Below are 18827 nucleotides of genomic sequence, written 5' to 3' on the forward strand. Positions count from 1 at the left end.
CTCAAGAGCCTCCTCGGACCAAGTTCTCATCAAGATGTCATCTAAGCATGGCTATATGTGATTGCCAATACTGGATGTATGTACGCTGAACTTCTTTCGCACCGTAAGTAGACAACCGTGCTAATTGGAGGTGCCGTCCTACCATAGGTGGGCAATGATCATGATTAGCACCTTCGTAAATACCCTCTTAGAGGCCGAGAGTCCGAACGGGAGAGCCAGGAACTCCCTGAGATGCTGAGGTAAGAAACCTGAGATCGTATTTGAAAATTGACGCATGGAGGTACGCATCTTTCAAATCCACCGATGGCACCCAGTCGCTTGGCTTGAGAGCCTTCATGGCTGATGCGAAAGTGCCTATTTGCATCGATGATATCCGATTAATCTGTTAAGCCTCCTAAGATCCAGGACGGCCCTGTGGCCTCAGGATATATTGGGGACAATATAGCATCGTGATTAGAAACACGACCCACACTGCCCTCCCGAGACTTCTCTTATAGCAGCTATCTCCAGGAGCTTCGACATCTCTGCTCATGAGGATCCCTTCAGACTTGGCTCCAGCGGAAATTTAGATTCTACCCCGGCTGGTCCCGGGGCATAGACCCCTTAAACTGCGACCTGCATCCGAGCCCGACTACACTCCGGACTCACTCGTCTCAAGTGGTCCTCTCCCTGAATGAAGTGAAATGCGTCAGCTGTCTCCCCCCAGTCTGTTCTGTGATGCCACCACCCCCCCCCCCCCCCTCTGCTCTCTTCGTTGCTTAGGGGGACGTGGGCTGGAAGGTTTGGGATGTCTTGTCACCTCCACACCCGTGAGGAGTGACCTCTCCTTTGCCCTCTCCCCCTCTGGGCCTTCTCGGATTTTCCAGGAAGCCAGGCCCGAACAAAACTGCGTCGGACTCGCACTCTGGGATCGGATAGCACCGTTGTTTCTAATGCCCCGAAATTATCAAACGGAATTGTGTTGGGTTCAATAGGAGTCTCACCGTTTCCTTGTTTAATACCGAAAAGAACTGCCGAGCTAATATACGGCACTCCAACGCACGCAGAGGTTAAACTACAAAAAAGGCTCCAAACTTGGGGTCAAACTGCTATGACCTTCAGGAAGCTTCGTCGGTCCCGTCTACGTAAAAGACTGTGCTTCAGCTACTCGCAGGCAATGAAATTGAAACAATTTTAGCGAGAGCCAAAAACTCCAAGTTTTATCCGACTCAGAACTCCAAAACACGGAGAAAATGTTGGCCGGAGGTCACGTGACTCACACTCGGGAATCTGACAGCAGATCAAAAGGGAGAGAGAGGCGACTGGTGAACCTGCCCGCTTCTACAATGGAATAATTCATTGTGCAAGTCCCGTCACAGAGATGGTGTCCAATTGTGTACAGTCGGTGAGTGTCGCTGGCCAACGTATGATTAACTGTTCAAAAACGAGCCAGACGCACGTATCATTTTTCTTCAAACGAGTAGGAAATATGTAATTATACGGGCAAACATGTTATGCCCTATGAGAGAAACCAATCGCGATGATAACTGGGCACAATCACAATGCACTACACGAGACGAGCCTGTCAGGCATAGATCCACTTCAGCATTCAAGAGGGAGCGCCCTTATGTTAACATTAAACAAATACTGAACACTTGCATATTAATGTGATAGTTTATGCGTATGAATGTATTGCATTAAACATATAGATCATGTTTATTTATTTTTAAAACAGGATCCTTTTCAATTGACCAAACACACATGTTTGCAGATTGTCATTATCTCCAGCGATGCGCTATGGGGGAGCTCAGCATATTCAGTACTTATCAATTTAAGCCCTTATCAGTTTGAGATGTGAGCATGACAGACGGCTTATGATTAACGACTCAGGCTTTCATTAGTTTAATCTCAACCTCCCTGGGTCCTACATTCACAGGCAAAGTTTGTCCACTCCGCAGGTCACCTCCAATACTTTTAACCTCTTCACCTAAGCATACCATGGCGGTTGTTTATAGAATGCAATCGCGACTAGTTTGTGATGAATTTGCTTCCCTCTTTCTCGGCGTTTCCGTGGGATGAGAGACGCATGGGTCGGGCGCCTCATCTCAAGAGATGCGATACATTACATAGCAATGGCCTCTGCCCAAATACCTCAATTTTCAAAACTACTGACAGCAAGTGGCAGCTCAATGCGACTAACAACTCCACGGGTCACGTGGTTAACCCCAGGAGTCGCCATGTGCCAGATTAGTGAAGTCACAATTGATGATAATCCGTGCATGCAAACATACAACCACGCACCCTTGCATGCCACACATATATACAGAATATACATGAACAAGGCACATCAGATTTCAAGTGATGAAAGCAGTGGATAGAAAAGCTCTACATTGATATGTGGATCAAATAGCATTCATTTAGCCGGATAAAGAATTGAAAAGAATATAATTATTGTTGAGAAATGTTAATAATACATTGCTTACATTGAGCGAATAAGCTAGCCAGATGGCTCTATGACAGTGTTGACTGTGCTCCACATTCATCCAGGCTCAATACAATGAGTACCAATTTGGGGGAAATTAACAGTGGGTGTTCTATGGATGGACCAATCTCTGCAATAAGAATTTTGAATTTTTACCAGTGGAATGGGACCATCAATATATATGATTACCAACCAGCACTCACTGGTGTATGAAGATATTTGGACTAAGTTAACAATAAAAATGCAATGATCAAGTCATGGTCTTATTGCTGGCATTACAATACACTTAATTAACATTGTGCGTCTCCAATGCCAAGCTCAATTTCGTACCTACGTCAAATCTTAATCACAAAGCCGGTAAGAATCATCACACCACCTTGGACACATCCTTCGAAAGCGGTGGTATTCATCTTATGAAACTTTACAGCTCCGTGGGTGAAATTATGCTTTTTTAATGTGGCTTTGCTGGACTGCAGACTACATTAACCCTTTGTGTGCGGACAGTTGTTGAAGCTGCCCGCGCGTGCTTCTGGACTTAAAGCGGAAAATCTCTCCAGATCAATGGCCCCATTTCAGAGTTCGTCCCAGCTTCGTTGGGTAAAGGTGAGCCAAGGGCAGCTGTTTCACTACAACATCCCCCCCCCCCCGCCTCTATCGCACGAGAGATGTGTTGGCATCGCGAGTCGAGAAATAGGCGATGGTCACCGTAGAGTTAAAGCAATGAAATACAATTCACATCTGCCGCACAGCGAAGTCCACTTTGCCTGGCCACTGGAGCAAATGGACATTAAGATGTTAACACTCTCCAAAGCCCTCCTCTCTTTATATATGTTCACATCAGTAGCAGCAGCGCAGACCACATTGCTGAACATGTTTCATTTGACCAGGTTGCCCGAACGAAAGGCTACGGGGCACGGGCGGCCAGACAAATCAAAATGGAATCAGCGGTTTCAACTTGAGTTAACCAAGAGAAAAACACGTAAAGCTAGATTTTCTTTTAAAAAGATGAGAATTTCATCATCGTCAAAGGAATGCAAAACCCGGCTGGGCAGTTGCGGTGATTCGGATGCGCGACCATAGTATCCGGTTTGGAGCGGGTTACGACTTCAAAATCCGGCGGACTTCTGTCAAAGCTTCCATTCAAGCTTCAAATCAGTGAGAAGTCACCGTCTCTCCTCTACTTCCGTCGTGATTTCGAATGCTCGTCCCCAGCCGTCAGTTCAGACTCCGCATGCCCTGTGTGTCTGACTTGACACTTGGCATGCCCACATTTTTACGTGCAAATCTTCACATGCAGTTGCATATCGGATGCCACTGTAAGTCAAACCTGTATTGTACGAGCCTGTGACCAAATCGTTTGGAATGCACCTGATCTCATCCGAGCGCAAGAAGCTTGATTACGCACCAGATTGTTCCTGGCTGCGGGGCTGCATGGTGGGCAGCAGAGGGCAGTGCAACAAAATCAGTTATTTTACTGTACAGCACTTGTATGTTCCCACATCTGCACTTTCCGCCTTTTACCAACACATACTGACCAGCGTGAGAAAGTATGGTCAAACAACTTCCATGACTAAGCAGAGCATGTGGCAGCCCTCATCCAGCAGTGGATTGACAAAAGGGCCGTCCATGTACGGCATAGCAATCTAAATTCCCTTTGGAGGTCAGCTCAGCCCTTGGTCTCTCTGGGGCTGCTAACATCAGGAGCGCTCAGTAGGAAAATCAACAATGAATGCCTCCGAGCAGTCGTTCTTAACCTGGGGTGAACGCTGCACCCCCTGGGGGTGCGAGATGCCCTTTCTGGGGTTGCGAGGCATGGCCAGATATTTTTTTTTCGAAGGTAAATAATCGAAACACAAATTAAGCACGGACACGTAACTACAACTACTTTGTATATGTATTTATTAACATTCAATTTTTTTTACAATTGACAACCAAATGTTAGAACCGATGTATTAAGAGTGACTGAGCCTTGCCACGGGGAAGTGGAATTTGCATCACTGCATCAGGGCCATAAGGGGAGATGACGATTGCTACGTGATCATTTGAACGTGCGAAGGCATCTTTTTGATCATGGCGAATTGTAATTTTTGTCAGATATATTTTTTGTATATGCAAATGGTGGCTGCTTCTTTATTGCCATCGACTTTGAAAGGCAGTGCAAGTATAGACATAGCGTTGAAGTATTTATGCTTTCGTTTATGGTATACATTTAATGAACTTATTTATATATTTTATAGTATTCTACAGCTCTTTTATAAATCCACTGCTGGGTGAGGACCTCCCAATACCTTTCACTCAGTGGGGTTGTTTGGCCATACTTCACCACACTGGTCAGTACGGATTGGTGAAGGGGGTGCGCCTCGGACTGGTTAAAATGTCACTCACCGCTGGAGATAGCCGTGGCTGGGAATCAAACTACAGTTGCCACGTTCTCAAAGCAATGCATGGATAACCACTTTTCCCCATTAGCATATACATCTATTTCAGAAAGAAAATCACAGAACACGGAGAAAACATTTTAGAAAATTTAGCAAAAAATGGGAAGTAGCAAAATGAGGTTAATGATTGGAAATTCATATATTCCAACGCTTTAGCGAAAGATTGAACCATAACTTTTAGAGCGAGATATAATCCAAACATTACTGGATGAATCTTCTGCCAAAGAAGAACATGCACACTGGAGCTATGCACTTTTACATCTAGATTGAACACTCATTTATGCCCAACTGCTTTTTGTGTTTAATTTGTTGTCCTTTCCCCGCACCTCTGATTAGCTTTGCTGGCTACCTCCGGTGCGAAATAAGTTCAACATACATACTTCCCAGGGATCACACATATATGCGTCTATAGTTTGGACGGGGAGTGGAATCTCAACAATGCTTTAACAAGATCACCCAAGGGGGGTTGGACAAGGTGAGTCACAGCAGCCGTTAAAAGTACTCGCGACAAAATAAATAAAATATCCGGGAGGAAAATAAGTCGGCTTGCTGGTCAAGGGATGGCTTTTAACACTCCCACCCTACCCGCCCCCCTCGGCAACCCCGTTAGGTCTCAGCCTGGTCCTCCCCTAGCAGTGATCTTCTCCTTGCAGGCAGCAATCCCAACAATAAATGACACTCGGTGGTGGGGTGGGAGTCTTGTTCCCAGGGAATCATGAGCGGAGCAATAGGAAGCAAAAAAAAACTCCGTAAAACACGCGCCGCCACCACACACACACGGCTAATTACGCGAGTACGAAGGCGTGAACGTAACCCGTTAGTGCGTACAAGGGCACACTTTGTCAACCCTTCAAGATGTTTTCAGGTGCATCAGCAGATGCCAAAAAAGCACAACACGGCGCTCATTAAATGTCATAGCAGTGCCCTTAATTAAAGACAGATGGCACTTAAGGTGAATACATTACCTAGAGTAGATAATTAAATAGGTCAAACCGGTGCGTTCAACATTAGCCCTTTGTAGGGACAACACCGCAGAGCCACGTAGCTAACGTCTGCACGTGTAACTAGTTTAGCTTCTTCCTTCCAAATTGTAATCTACCTCCAGTGTGCCGTTACAGGAGTGCACTTAATCTCACTTAAATCAACACTTCCACAATAATTAAACCGTGCTCAATAAACGGCATCGCCGAAGGTCCTCGGCCCAACGAGCAGGAGTGCTTCGTTATTTTTCATTAACAAGTTACGTTCGGATGTAGCAATTGGCAAGGAAAGCGTTAAAACGCTTTGCAATGTATCGTTTCAATTCAAGCATCATAATCATCATTACCCGCCACCTGCCCTGGGCTTGTAAGGTTAGCGTGAGAGCAAAAGGAACTTTTTTTCCTGCGCTTCTAATTTATCAAAACCTGTGCGCTGGCTGCCATGGGGGTAATCCTCACCTTCTTAGCAGCGCATTGATTTTCCGTCGTGAGCTTTTCAGACTTGCTTTGATCATCAATAAGATCTCACTATTACCGCTTTCCAGCCACTACGCTCACAAGAATTAATTGGGCATTAACCCAGTCCGGTCTGGAGTGCGCAGACCTACGGGAATGTGCGCATCGCGCGCAACGGCACCACAAACGGCACATTACTTTGATCACTCAGTGCCTAACTCCCCAGTGGTAGCCAGTAAACATTTATCTCCAGCAATGTGGGAAATGAAACCATTTGTGTACATTTGCGGCTGACGGTGCTGCGTCGGTATTCGCCGTTGTGCTCTGCGACTCCCCGACGCGTTCTCGGGTTGTTCATGCGCGTCGTTCGGCACGATGTCCGTCATTTCACTCGAAGCCCTCAACGCATGAACCCGTCCTTGGTTGTAAGTTCGTATGTACGTACGTTGAACTTCTTTCGCACCGTACGTAGCCAACCACTCTAATCGGCGGAACGGAGCAAGGGCAAACAAACAAAAGATAAAGAGCAGTCCTAAAGAAGTGAGTTTTATATCGAGGTTTAAAAGTAAAGTTCGCCGAGTTTACAAAATAAGAGCTCACAAAGTACAGCCCTCCTAGTTACTGAAGTGAATGAAATAAAATAAAACGCGGATTTGTCCCTGCCATCATCCCACCACATTAATTAATGGCAGCTTATATGAAGAAAAAAAACCGACACCACAGACCCAGTGAAGCTGTCTGCACACGAAGATAGTGGGATGAGAAAAAAACCAGCATGGTGATCGTGTCTCTGTCAACGACGTATCGTTGACAGGGAGCAGCCAATCTCTATTACTTGCTCTGCCACTGAGCCGGATGATTCGTGATGGCAGCGAGTTACAAGGCAACTCTGCGAGCCAGCGGGCCAGCGAGGCTCCAAACGCAGCGTTAAGGGGCACGAATAAGTCACAGCACGGAGTGCTTCAAAAACACACTTCGGGCAGCGGTTTTTGGGGGTTCCTAGGCGTGTATTCAATCGTCGTGAGGTGGCAGGTTCGATACGTATTGGACGCAGGCAAGAGATGTACGTGTCGCGATCAGAGACGTGTTTTTCGCCCCTCATTACACACAAAGTGTTTGTCGCAAATGAACCACGGTACATTGCCGATCTCATCAAGGATCATAAACCCTCACCCAAACTCCAGTCAACCTCACCGTGGCTTTTAGCTAACCATCGAACAAATACGGTCACTGCGTTTTCAGATCCGCTTCTGTGGCCGTCTGGATCGCTCCTCCTTCCGATATTAGCAAGCCACTGGAGATATGCACTTTTAAATTGTTGCAAACTCGAAATGAAGGACGTGGGCAGGTGCTCCAAATCGAGGGCAAGCACATTTATTTATTGTGGTTAATATTAATCTTGGGAAGAACAGCACCGTCACTCTGTAAAATGCAACAACACGTGTGTTATAACGAGCTGCCATTAACCATGTGACTCGTATATCCGCGTGGTCAATCAATAACCCTTTCTCTTAAACCCAATTCTACTACTGATAAACCATCTTTGTCTTTGACAATCACATTTGCACATCACTATTCGACTATTCCTTTAATCCTAAGCTGTATGTCTATCTATACCATCCACTTATATCGGTATCTTACACCCATTATATGTACTGTATGTGTACAGTATACGTACTGTATATCACCATTGTACAGCTTACTACTTTACATGTGTTCTATTCTCAATAGCATTGCAAGTAGTCATATTCTGGGTACATGGGCATGGTTATAGACTAAACAGTATTAGAGTTAGAGAATTACAATGACAGTAACTAATTACAGTGCGTCATCTCTTTACAATGCACAGTGCTAAAACGCCTCTAATTGCATATATCACAAACGAACAATTCAAAGGAAATGCTTAAAGTCTAGAACAAGTCTAGAACAAGTCTAGAACATTTATATGACGATCAAAAACAACCTTTGGGTCATTTACCTGTAAAATGCAACAACACGTGTGTTACACGCAGCCTTGCTCCTGAGCCGCCATTAACCATGTGACTGGTATATCCGCGTGGTCATTCAATAACCCTGCCAGCCATCTACAGGCCCGACTCAGTCATCACATGCTGCTGTACACACATGCATTGATGCACTGCACAGCACATCAGGACTTTCACAGAACCACACTTTACTCCCTTGCTGCACAAGGACATAATTAAAAGAGTGATCCATTCCTAATGTGCCACAAAATGATCTATATGGAAATCTAATTTCTTCAGAATTGCTTTTGTGTTTAGTTTATTGTCCTTTCCCCGCACCTCCGATTAGCACGGTTGGCTACGTACGGTGCTGAATAAGTTCAACGTACTTACATGCACCATTTACAAATAGCATCGGGCCAAATACGAATCACAAGAAGCGTAGCATACCTCCAGCATTCACTGTTGCTGACGGTGCCAGCGCTTCAGGCCACACCACCAGACTCTTTCTGGCCTTGATTGCTGGTCAAATGCATTCATTTATTGTATACACTCAGATTGCCTCGAGGACGAAGAGACATCGTCACGAGTCAGTAGTTGTGCAAGCCCATTGCGGCGGCCTAAGCAGAAGTAATTGTTGGTGCCCCACCCCCCCCCATATTTTTGACGTACACAATCCAATTGAGATGACAGAAGAAATGTTGACAATCATTTGAACCGGTCCTGGGCCTCCCCTAGGTATACTCAGCCTCACATGAGTACCTGGTGCGATGTGTAAACATTGCCACGAGCGAGACAAAGACGGACAGGCGTTGTGCTGGCCACCCACTTACCCGTGTGCCGTGCTCGCTTACAACATTTGCCCCAACATTCTGTTCAGATTAAAACAAGGGATGTTTTTTTTTCTGTTTAAGACTGGAGTAGTGCTGCAGTGGTTCGTGTATTGCACTCTGAACCTGGCAACTGGAGTTTGCTTCCCTTTTTAGGTCTGGCTGATAATGCTAAGAAATAATAATATTTTCAATGTGGCCAATCACCTAAAGACCTATTGGTATAGGTCTCACTGCATGTCCAGGAGTAATTCGTTTCCTGATAACAGTTCAAAATAGCAAAATAAAAGTCATAAAAACGACCGGCAAAATGTTTGATGACATCGTAGCCCACGACAACTTTCTCCACCTCTTATGCAAGGCTGTCAATTTTTTGTTTTTTTATTTTTTTTGTATCACGATTGCTGAGCGCAGGCCCCAAGGCCCAAACTGCAGCGTTGAGCAGTGTGAGGAAAGCAGCAGAAGAAGAGGTTTGTGACTTGGAGTGCAGTCGCTCAGCATGGGAGGATGAATGAATTAGTGACGATCATGGTGCCCACGTGATGCATATTTGTTGCACATACTTGTGACTCCCGCAACCCTTTGACTACGTACGGTGCGAAAGAAGTCAAACATACATGCATACTTCACCAGTGAACGAAGCAACTTTGAGCCAGCTTTCGGCAGCATTAGCAGGAGGCAAATGCGTGGCTGTGAAGTGTGGGCTGGAACGTGAATTTACGCCGCATTTGCAGTACAGCATATGGATTTTTTCTGGGACATTCTATTGACACACATTTAGGAATTTCTTTGGAACTAGTCACTATGCAACAAATAATGGCGAGGATTTAATACATTTAAGCAGACCCGGCTGAGCATTCCATATGCCGTAAATTAAACGCAATAAGTCCAAATGTCAAGAGAAACCTTTGTTATGCTCAGCAAATTACCCAATAGGCAAATTAAAGCTACCAGCTGACTGCCTTGTTCCCTGGTGCCATAGGCAGAATATGAGGAGGAAATGCATCAGAATACTTCACAATTATAATCTTTTGTTTTCGTATATAAACTCAAGTTTCCATTTCACCCTTCTGGGCTTATGACAGAGATAAAACAGGGCAATCGTCATAATAACTCAATTTCCTCATCAATATATACATGTAGATTGAGAGATAGATTTACGTACTAGATGTATTTTATTTATGACCAGGTGACACTGTGCTTTGAGGGATTAACTCACAATTTTGATGTTGTGACTTGAAATACCAGTCTTGCACCAGCTCATCATCCCTCTGGGGTAACAAATAAAAATGTAACTTCATTGATGTAATTTCGTAACTCAGGGATCAGAGCACTATATTGATGCCGATGAGGTCTTGGGTTCAAATCTGGGTATCAAACAACTGTAATTACGCCTTGGTTCTCAGTTGTAGTGACTTTATGCCCCTCAGCTTGCTCGCCAATACTATATACTGTATTTAAAAAAAAAATTTACGTGAAGTTAAGCTTGGTTTTTTTACGTAACTTGGACAAATAATACGGTTCCAAAAATGCAAGTTGCGTCGGTGTGCAATGTACATCCTTGCATCCATCAGAGTGCGTGGAAAATTGTTGCACCGAAGTGTGGGTGAGAGGTCACTTGAAGAGATTTCAGAATTAGTTCTGCGATGTCTTCTTCTGCAGGCCATTAACCGACACTCGCTCACGCGTAGCTCTGTAAGAGATCTGAGTGGGTATAGTTATTTTCTTCAAGGCACGATATCAATTTTGATTTGAGGTTTTCGTGACTGCAGGAATCCATATTATTTGGTTCTTTCGGTAAAGTCACGTAGGTAGAAAAATAATAGATCACGACGTTTCGATCGCAACACAAGCAATCGATCATGAGGTGGTAAAACCACAGCAAGAGAAAAAAACGATGTCAATTGCGCAATTGTATTTTCTTATATTTTTTTAAGTGCAACTTTGCGTGAAGCCAATCACGGATGCCCGGGTTTAAAGACTGGTCCCTGCAATGGAATGAGAATATAAATTTATAGTGACAATATAAATGTGGAATCTCTATGACTAGCTCGGGGCTGGCAACAGAGAGATGAAGGCCTCGATTTAAAGCTTTCGTGACTGCAGGGATTCATCTTCTTGGTTCTTTCGGTAAAGTCACGTGGAAGGAAAATAATAAAATAATAAAAATAAAACTTAATAAATAATTCTCACGACGTTTCGGCCACAACGACGTTTCGGCCACAACGCAAGCAGCCGTTTTCAGGTGGAAATCCACCTGAAGACGGCTGCTTGCGTTGTGGCCGACACGTCGTGAGAATTATTTTATTATGTTTATTTTTATTATTTTATTATTATCCTTCTACGTGACTTTACCGAAAGAACCAAGACGATGAAGGCCACTCCTTTGCTTATTTGAACACACGAAGACACTGTTTCTCGAGCGACTTCTTTAACTTTTTAGTTTGAAAAAGTTAAAAAGGCAATAGATTGGAAACGTCAAGTATCTAAAATGTCAAAAAAAATGGAGCACAAGCTGAAAAGTATGCAAGTGTGCAGAGAAGCATGGGGAGAGATGCATGCCTGGAATTACGCTGACAGAAGAGAGGAGTGCGCATATTCAATAACGTACACAGCTTAAAAGACACAATTTTAAAATTGTGGGCTTGGGCATAGAATAATTTATTGGTCAATTATCGTTACACGGATTATCCCATTGAGCCAATGCCCCCCCCCCCCCGGCTATTTTACGGGGGAGATCCAAATCAGCGGAACGCACGCGAGGCGACGTCCACCGATGAGACGGAGCAATGGAATCACCGCGTGTGCAGGCGCCAGGTGGGTTGGTACGTCGCCGGATTGTGAGGGATGGCGAGAGCTACGGGAGTTCTTCATCCAGCAGTGAATTGGTAATGGCTGATGAGGATGACTTTACAGTAACTTATTCTTGGTGATGAGGACATGTGATTTCTCTTTTTGAAATGCGTAGCAGCAGGGGCAGTAACCATTAACATGGGAAAGCCTTCATGCAGTTGGCATTATAAATCACCAATGCTGCGTCTATTATCATTATTATTTCCCAACCCACTTACATGGGTACTATGGGAGTAGGGCATTATTGGGGGGGGGGGGGGGGGTGCTGTTCCAATTCAACCCAGCCATGAGCATAATCCCACGTGGCAGAAGAGGAAATGACGCAGTGAAAGCAGCACAGTTGTGTTGCACAAAGACAAAGATCCCCCGTATAGCCGTGACAGACTGTCGAGGCAAGTGCTTTTAGCGAGCACCTATGAAGGCCGGCACGGTACCCGAGGGGGTGGATTGGAAAGCACCACGCCCTATACCGCCTTTGTCTCCCCAGTGGTTGATCGTTTTACACACCACACCAGATACTCGTTTTAGCCTAAGTCGACCTAGGGGAAGCCCATGAACGGTCACTGGTGTTGGCCCTGAGCGGGAATCGAACTCTTGTCGTCGCCGGATTCGTAGCGCAGGGTGCTAAGCGCGACACTACCACTCCAACAACAACAACAACAGCCGCCATTCGTCACTAAGCGGCGGTGACGTCACCACGGCGCTTGTGCCAGGCTAGGTGCACGTCGAGGCCACGTGAAGTGTTGAACGCCCGCTGGCAGGAGGTGACGGGCAGACCCAGGTGCCACGGGTCGACTGACTGAGATGCGCATACACACAGACACTACCACAGTTCAGTTTCAGTTTCATTTATTAGGTATAGCCCTGTGAGCCATGCGGCTCTTGACTCGGGTGCAACCGCAACAAACAAAAACATGAACAAAGAACATCTTAAAGTGACTACGCGCAACAGAAAAATCCAAGAAAAAACAGCAAAGTCTTCCAGAAAAAAGCACCGTATAGCAATGCTGTGTGCAAAAATCCCAGTGGCATGCAAGTCAAACAATAACAACGTAAGACAATTTAGAATAAAGTTACCAGGCTAACTCTGTCCTTTAACAAACCAACATGGCTAAACCACACGTTTTCGAAATCACCAAAATAAAGATATAAAAACAATGTAACAGTGATCATAGGAACTTGATTCAAATTGAACAATAATCGAAATACATAACATGTACGACCAAACTTTGCAGCCATAGTTGCGCACACACACACTATCACAGTTACACACACACACTACCACAGTTACACACATACACACTACCACAGTTTCGATTTAAAGCTTTCGTGACTTCAGGGATTCATCTTCTTGGTTTTTTCGGTAAAGTCACGTAGAAGGGAAGTAATAAAATAATAAAAATAAAACATAATATAATAATATAATAAAATAATATAATATAATTCTGTTTTATTTTTATTATTTTATTACTTCCCTTCTACGTGACTTTACCGAAAAAACCAATAAGATGACTACCACAGTTACACACACACTATCACAGTTACACACACACACTATCACAGTTACGCACACACACACACACTACCACAGTTGCACAGACACACACACTACCACAGTTGTACACACACACACTCAATTTCCCATTGCATTGCCTCTCCACGCTGCCTTTCAATGCATCACAGAGTCACATTTACTGCAGGCCGTGTAGGCGGCACGCCACGAGGCAATGCAATGAGAAGGGCTTGGGTGCATTATGCGGTGAATGTGTGAGGTGGTTGCGTGGTTCAGCGGTCAGGGCAATAAGCCGACACCTCTGAGAATCCTTGGTTGAATTCCGGGTTTCGGCCACCCATGGTTGAACCGGGTTCTCAAGCGTAACGGAGTTGATGGTCTCAGCCCGGTCACCGTTGACTGCACACACACAACAAAAAAACGATCACGTTCTATTTGGCTTCTCAGATGCGTCTTTTGGGTTGTACCGGATACTGCTCGGCATGATGTCCGCTATGAAGGCGACAGCTCTCGGCACGTGGAGCTAAATGTCGGACATGGCGCCGAACAACACTCTGTACAACTTAAACACACGTCGGAGCAAAACAGCACATAGTGCGAAAAGCTGCGTCGTATTTAATGTGTTTTCCCTCAAATTTCGATTATTTCAGCTTCTGAGACTTAAACATGTCAGTTTGACATGACAAAGGTGTGAACCTCGCGTGGAGAATATTTTATTTTTTCAATTTCTGACGCACACGGCATCGACTCGCTCTCAAAGAGACAGAGACGGAGAGAACTCCGGAGGAGTTACAAGGAGCCAGCCCCGCGTTGAGCTGGCACCAACAAATACCCGCGCTCTGAAGTCCTCTTCATGATAAGATGTTATTTGGCAAATTCATGATTGTTCACATTTTGGAGGTAACCGGGACATCTATAATATACAACAGTTGGAGTTCACGTTTTGCTGTAACGTCTTTTCCTGGTTTGGCAACTCCTTGATACCCGCCTGGAGAGAGTTTAACATCATGGGTGCGATTGCACCAACCCTCGCCTTCGCAGTGCTCGATTGCAGGCGTGCACCACCGCCCTGGCTAACCAGGTCGCTTGCATGTAATCTGAACTTCTTTTGTACCCTACGTAGCTAACCGCGGTAATCGGAGGTGCGGGGGAAGGACAACAAACTCAACACAAAAATTAATTCTAAAGAAATTCGTTTTGAAGATAGATTATTTTAAAGTGCCTAGCTACGGTGGCTTCATAATATCGGTAGGAAGAGCGTTCCAGACGGCCACGGAAAGCGCATCTGAAAGCGCACAACGCAGTGGTCGTCTTTGTTCGATGGTTAGCCAAAAGCCGCTGTGAGGATGGTTTATTTTCTTCGATGAGATCGGCAAGGTATTGCGTTTCATTTTTTGGCAAGAACTTTGCGTGTCATGAGCGCGACCTCTGGGTGGACAGAACTGGTGTGCGGGGGGGGGGCGGGTTAAGAAGCTTGCACAATTGTTTCAAACTGCCGTACCGAGATTTTGAACTGCAACCTCTGTATTGCAAAGTCCAGCGTGTGATCCACAGTGGCAAGATGTTTCACGACTTCGCTTGGTACACAGGAGGTCGTGGGTTCTATCCTGATTCTGACGTCTGTATACTTGGAATGTGCATGTTCTCCCCGCGGTCGCGTGGATTTTTCTCCGGGTCCACCGATGTTTCCCTCCACAGTTAGATTATTTAGAGTGTTTGGCTGCTATAAATTTCCACATGATGAAAAGCCACTTCGCTGAGCTATCATTCGTCATATCGAGTGCGAAAGTGACTTCGTAAGTAGTTCTGCGGCATTGTCTGGGAGGGCTGTTCCCTAACACAGGACGATGCGATGCCAGCTTCAGAGTCCTGAATGAAATGTGTTTATCTCATCACACGATGCCGATAGCTTGAATGGTATACAATTGGGGGGGGGGGGGGGAAGGGTGACAAGAAAAAAAAACATATCAAAGAGAAGAATTCTCAAACCACAAAACTCTCACAGAAGTCTACTTCATAAACAAACAAAAACACATACAAATGAATTAAAAGTAAAACTCTCACTGTCTCTTGAGTTAAACCAGGAATAGGGTGGTGCTCATATCCATTGAGAGCCCAGAGACAGTGGTGGAAATTCCACATTCTCATAGTTCGTGAGTTAATCCTCTTCATCCCCTATGGGAGATGAGGCCGCAATGAGTTCCCTCCACTCGATTTGAAGCTTTCGTGACTTGCAAATATTCATACTCTTAGTTCTTTCGGTAAAGTCACGTAGGTCAGAAATGAAATTAAAATTAATAAAAAGAAAACAATAAAATCACGACGTTTCGGAGGCAACACAAGTCTCCGTCATCAGGTGGGACCGTCACAACCCTACAGCCAGATTTGCTGTGACGGTCCCACCTGATGACGGAGACTTGTGTTGCCTCCGAAACGTCGTGATTTATTGTTTTATTTTTTATTAATTTTAATTTCATTTCTTACCTACGTGACTTTACCGAAAGAACTAAGAGTATATTCCCTCCACTCCTTCTTCCTGTCCTTGACAACGTCTTGAGCCTCGCCACAAGAGAGTTCGATCGCTGCCACCAGCTCGCCCTGAACGGTCTTGCGCCACGTGGTCTCGGGCCTCCCAGCTTTCCTTTTGCGCGGTATTGTCCATCTTAGGGCAGTTGTTGTTGTACGGTCCTGCTTCATTCGGAGGGCATGACCGAGCCATCTGACTTGCCGTCTCTTGACGTCTTGTGCGATATTAGGAGAACCAGTCTTCTTGTGCATTCTAATACTGGTGGGCGATTATATCCACTCAATGACCAATGTGAACATTATTTTTCACAAATTGGTTTGGCACGTTTTCAAACCCCGGCGGGCTGCAAGACTGAGAGTGAATCCCTCATCAGGAGTGTAACTTTTTGCGGCGTGATTGTGAGTGGAGTGTTCTAACAGCCGTGCCATTGGGCGGGATTAAACAAACAAGCAAATGCATAAAACAAGCCAAAAAAACAATAAATAACTGCATGCATAAATATTTAGATTTCCTCATAAATCCCTGCTCTAAATAACTTCATTTGTAGGCGGTGTTGGCTCAGCGCAGCCTGGGCAGTGAATATATTAATAATGCGTATTGGCATTGGCTGGGCCACGTTGAAAAATATCCACGCAGCATTTTGCTTACTCGAGGGCCCCCATTGAAATTCATCCACAGTCCTGGCAACAGCATCTACGGCCGCTGGTTATGTCCGTGGAAGTTCACCGCTCAGACACCAGACTCTTCCAAAATCCCACGCTGACAGACAACAGCAATGATTTCGATTTAAAGCTTTCGTGACTGCAGGGATTCATCTTCTTGGTTCTTTCGGTAAAGTCACGTAGAAGGGAAGTAATAAAATAATAATAATAATAAAACATAATAAAATAATTCTCACGACGTTTCGGAAGAAGTCTTCACCTGAGGACGGCTGCTTGCGTTGTGGCCGAAACGTCGTGAGAATTATTTTATTATGTTTTATTTTTATTATTTTATTACTTCCTTTCTACGTGACTTTACCGAAAGAACCAAGAAAACAGCAATGATGCATACTCTTTGGTTTTTTCGGTAAAGTCACGTAGGTAAAAAATAATAAAAATGAAAGCAACTAAATTCAATCACAAATTAAAGAAATAAAAAATTTGAACTAAATTGCTCTGATTGAATCATAAATAAAATAAAAATAAGAACAACTAAATTGTTCAAATGTTTTATTTAATTTATTTAATTTGTGATTCAATTTAGTTGTTTTCATTTTTATTATTTTTTACCTACGTGACTTTACCGACAAAACCAAAGAGTATGGATCCTTGCAGTCACGAAAACTTCAAATCTAGAATGAACAGCAATTATGGTTTATATGTCGAGACATACGAATGCACTACAAGCAAACTTAGAAATGTAATGATTAATCCAGCTTGCCAAACACTGCACTATCACCACAACGGTGAAGAAGTGCAATGCATGGCTATGGCCATATGAAACTAAGTCACTGAAATGTGTTATGCCATATGTTCCGAGGGAACTAACTGCACACATGTGAAGAGGCTTTAAAAAAACCAGTGACGGAAACGGTTTGCAGTGTTCTCCTTCAAATGTAATGTCACGCTTTTACAGACACAATCGACTTCAAGGCGTCTTCAGTAAATGGAGCACCTAGCAGTGGATTGTAGTTCGTATAGATATTTAATATTTTTCTATATTTAAAAAAAAATTCAAGTTTTTGGCGGGACCGCGTATCACGAAACGCGTGCACAACCGCGTGGGTCTCATCAGGCGGATGAGCTCTCATTTTGGAGGCATCGTCCTGGCAGGAAAGGGTTATCGAAAAGTGCCAAGCAACGCTAAAGCATGATGGAGAGCATCAATTTACGGCGGCCAATACACGAGGCAGAACACCGGCTCATCTGTACAGAGCCTCACCTGCGCCTCAATCATTCTTAGCGCTACAGCAGTTGCATTAGTTACTGGCCACTTTGATCACTTGATCGCTCGTGAATTTATTATGCGCGCCGTATGCGCGCCGCGCAACAAACAAAAAAAAGAAACCACGTGAACACACAACGGTTCGTTGTGACTGCGGCTCCCGCCGGGAATGCAAACCTTTGCGGCACGGAACGTGCAGGGCGCGGATCGCGCAAAAGCCCGGCAAATGTTACCGACGCGAGGCAATAGCGAAAATACAGAGAGATGGCATTTGGAAATGTCCGGTGGGTTGGACAGGCCCCCGCTTGCTGGGAGCTTCAGAGCAAGAGAGCGAGAGAGAGAGAGAGAGAGCAGGAAACTCGGTCCAGGTGGCTTCTTTCCCCACCTCCCTCCTTTATAAAACCACGGTGGCATTATCAAAGTATGATGTGTGCTTTATAAAGGATATTAAAGAGGATATTAAAGACTGAGTTGTTGTACGCTGTGTAATATATCTGTGTTTTTTTTATCCTTGTATTTATTCCTTGTGAGAGGGACTTGTCTCGGTGCGCTCCCACCTGGATCTAAGGACAACTGCTGACCGACCCACCTACCTAAATATGCACCCACCTGCCTGATCTACCTTTGCACCTCCCTACCGACATACTGTACATATCCAACAAAGATGACTGTTATCACATTATTGGATAGAATAGCCCATTATGTGGTCACGTTGATTCGCAGAAGGTGTACCGTTAGATTTGCCCTTGCAAAGGGAATGTGGAATTCCCACCACTGGTTCATCATCATCATCAGGAACGCGTTGGCGACGAAGGCCGGTTGTGTCCACCAGAGTGTCCACGTGTCACCGTGTAGTCGATGGCCTCCTGCAAGGGCAGG

The 18827-nt window shown here is 44.8% G+C and overlaps 1 protein-coding gene across 1 annotated transcript in view; it reads right to left on the reverse strand.

Annotated features, from left to right (window-relative positions):
• Nucleotides 1-18739: 18739 nt before the first annotated feature.
• LOC133354716 (putative tenascin-XA) overlaps nt 18740-18827 on the reverse strand; it is a 12195-nt gene continuing 12107 nt past the window's right edge. The window contains exon 5 of the mRNA XM_061571769.1: nt 18740-18814. Coding sequence (XP_061427753.1) covers nt 18740-18814 — 75 coding nt within the window. The remainder of the gene's footprint in view (nt 18815-18827) is intronic.

Source organism: Lethenteron reissneri, chromosome 48, assembly GCF_015708825.2.
Source record: "Lethenteron reissneri isolate LAM-NWPU_2019-01 chromosome 48, ASM1570882v1, whole genome shotgun sequence".
NCBI lineage: Eukaryota > Metazoa > Chordata > Hyperoartia > Petromyzontiformes > Petromyzontidae > Lethenteron > Lethenteron reissneri.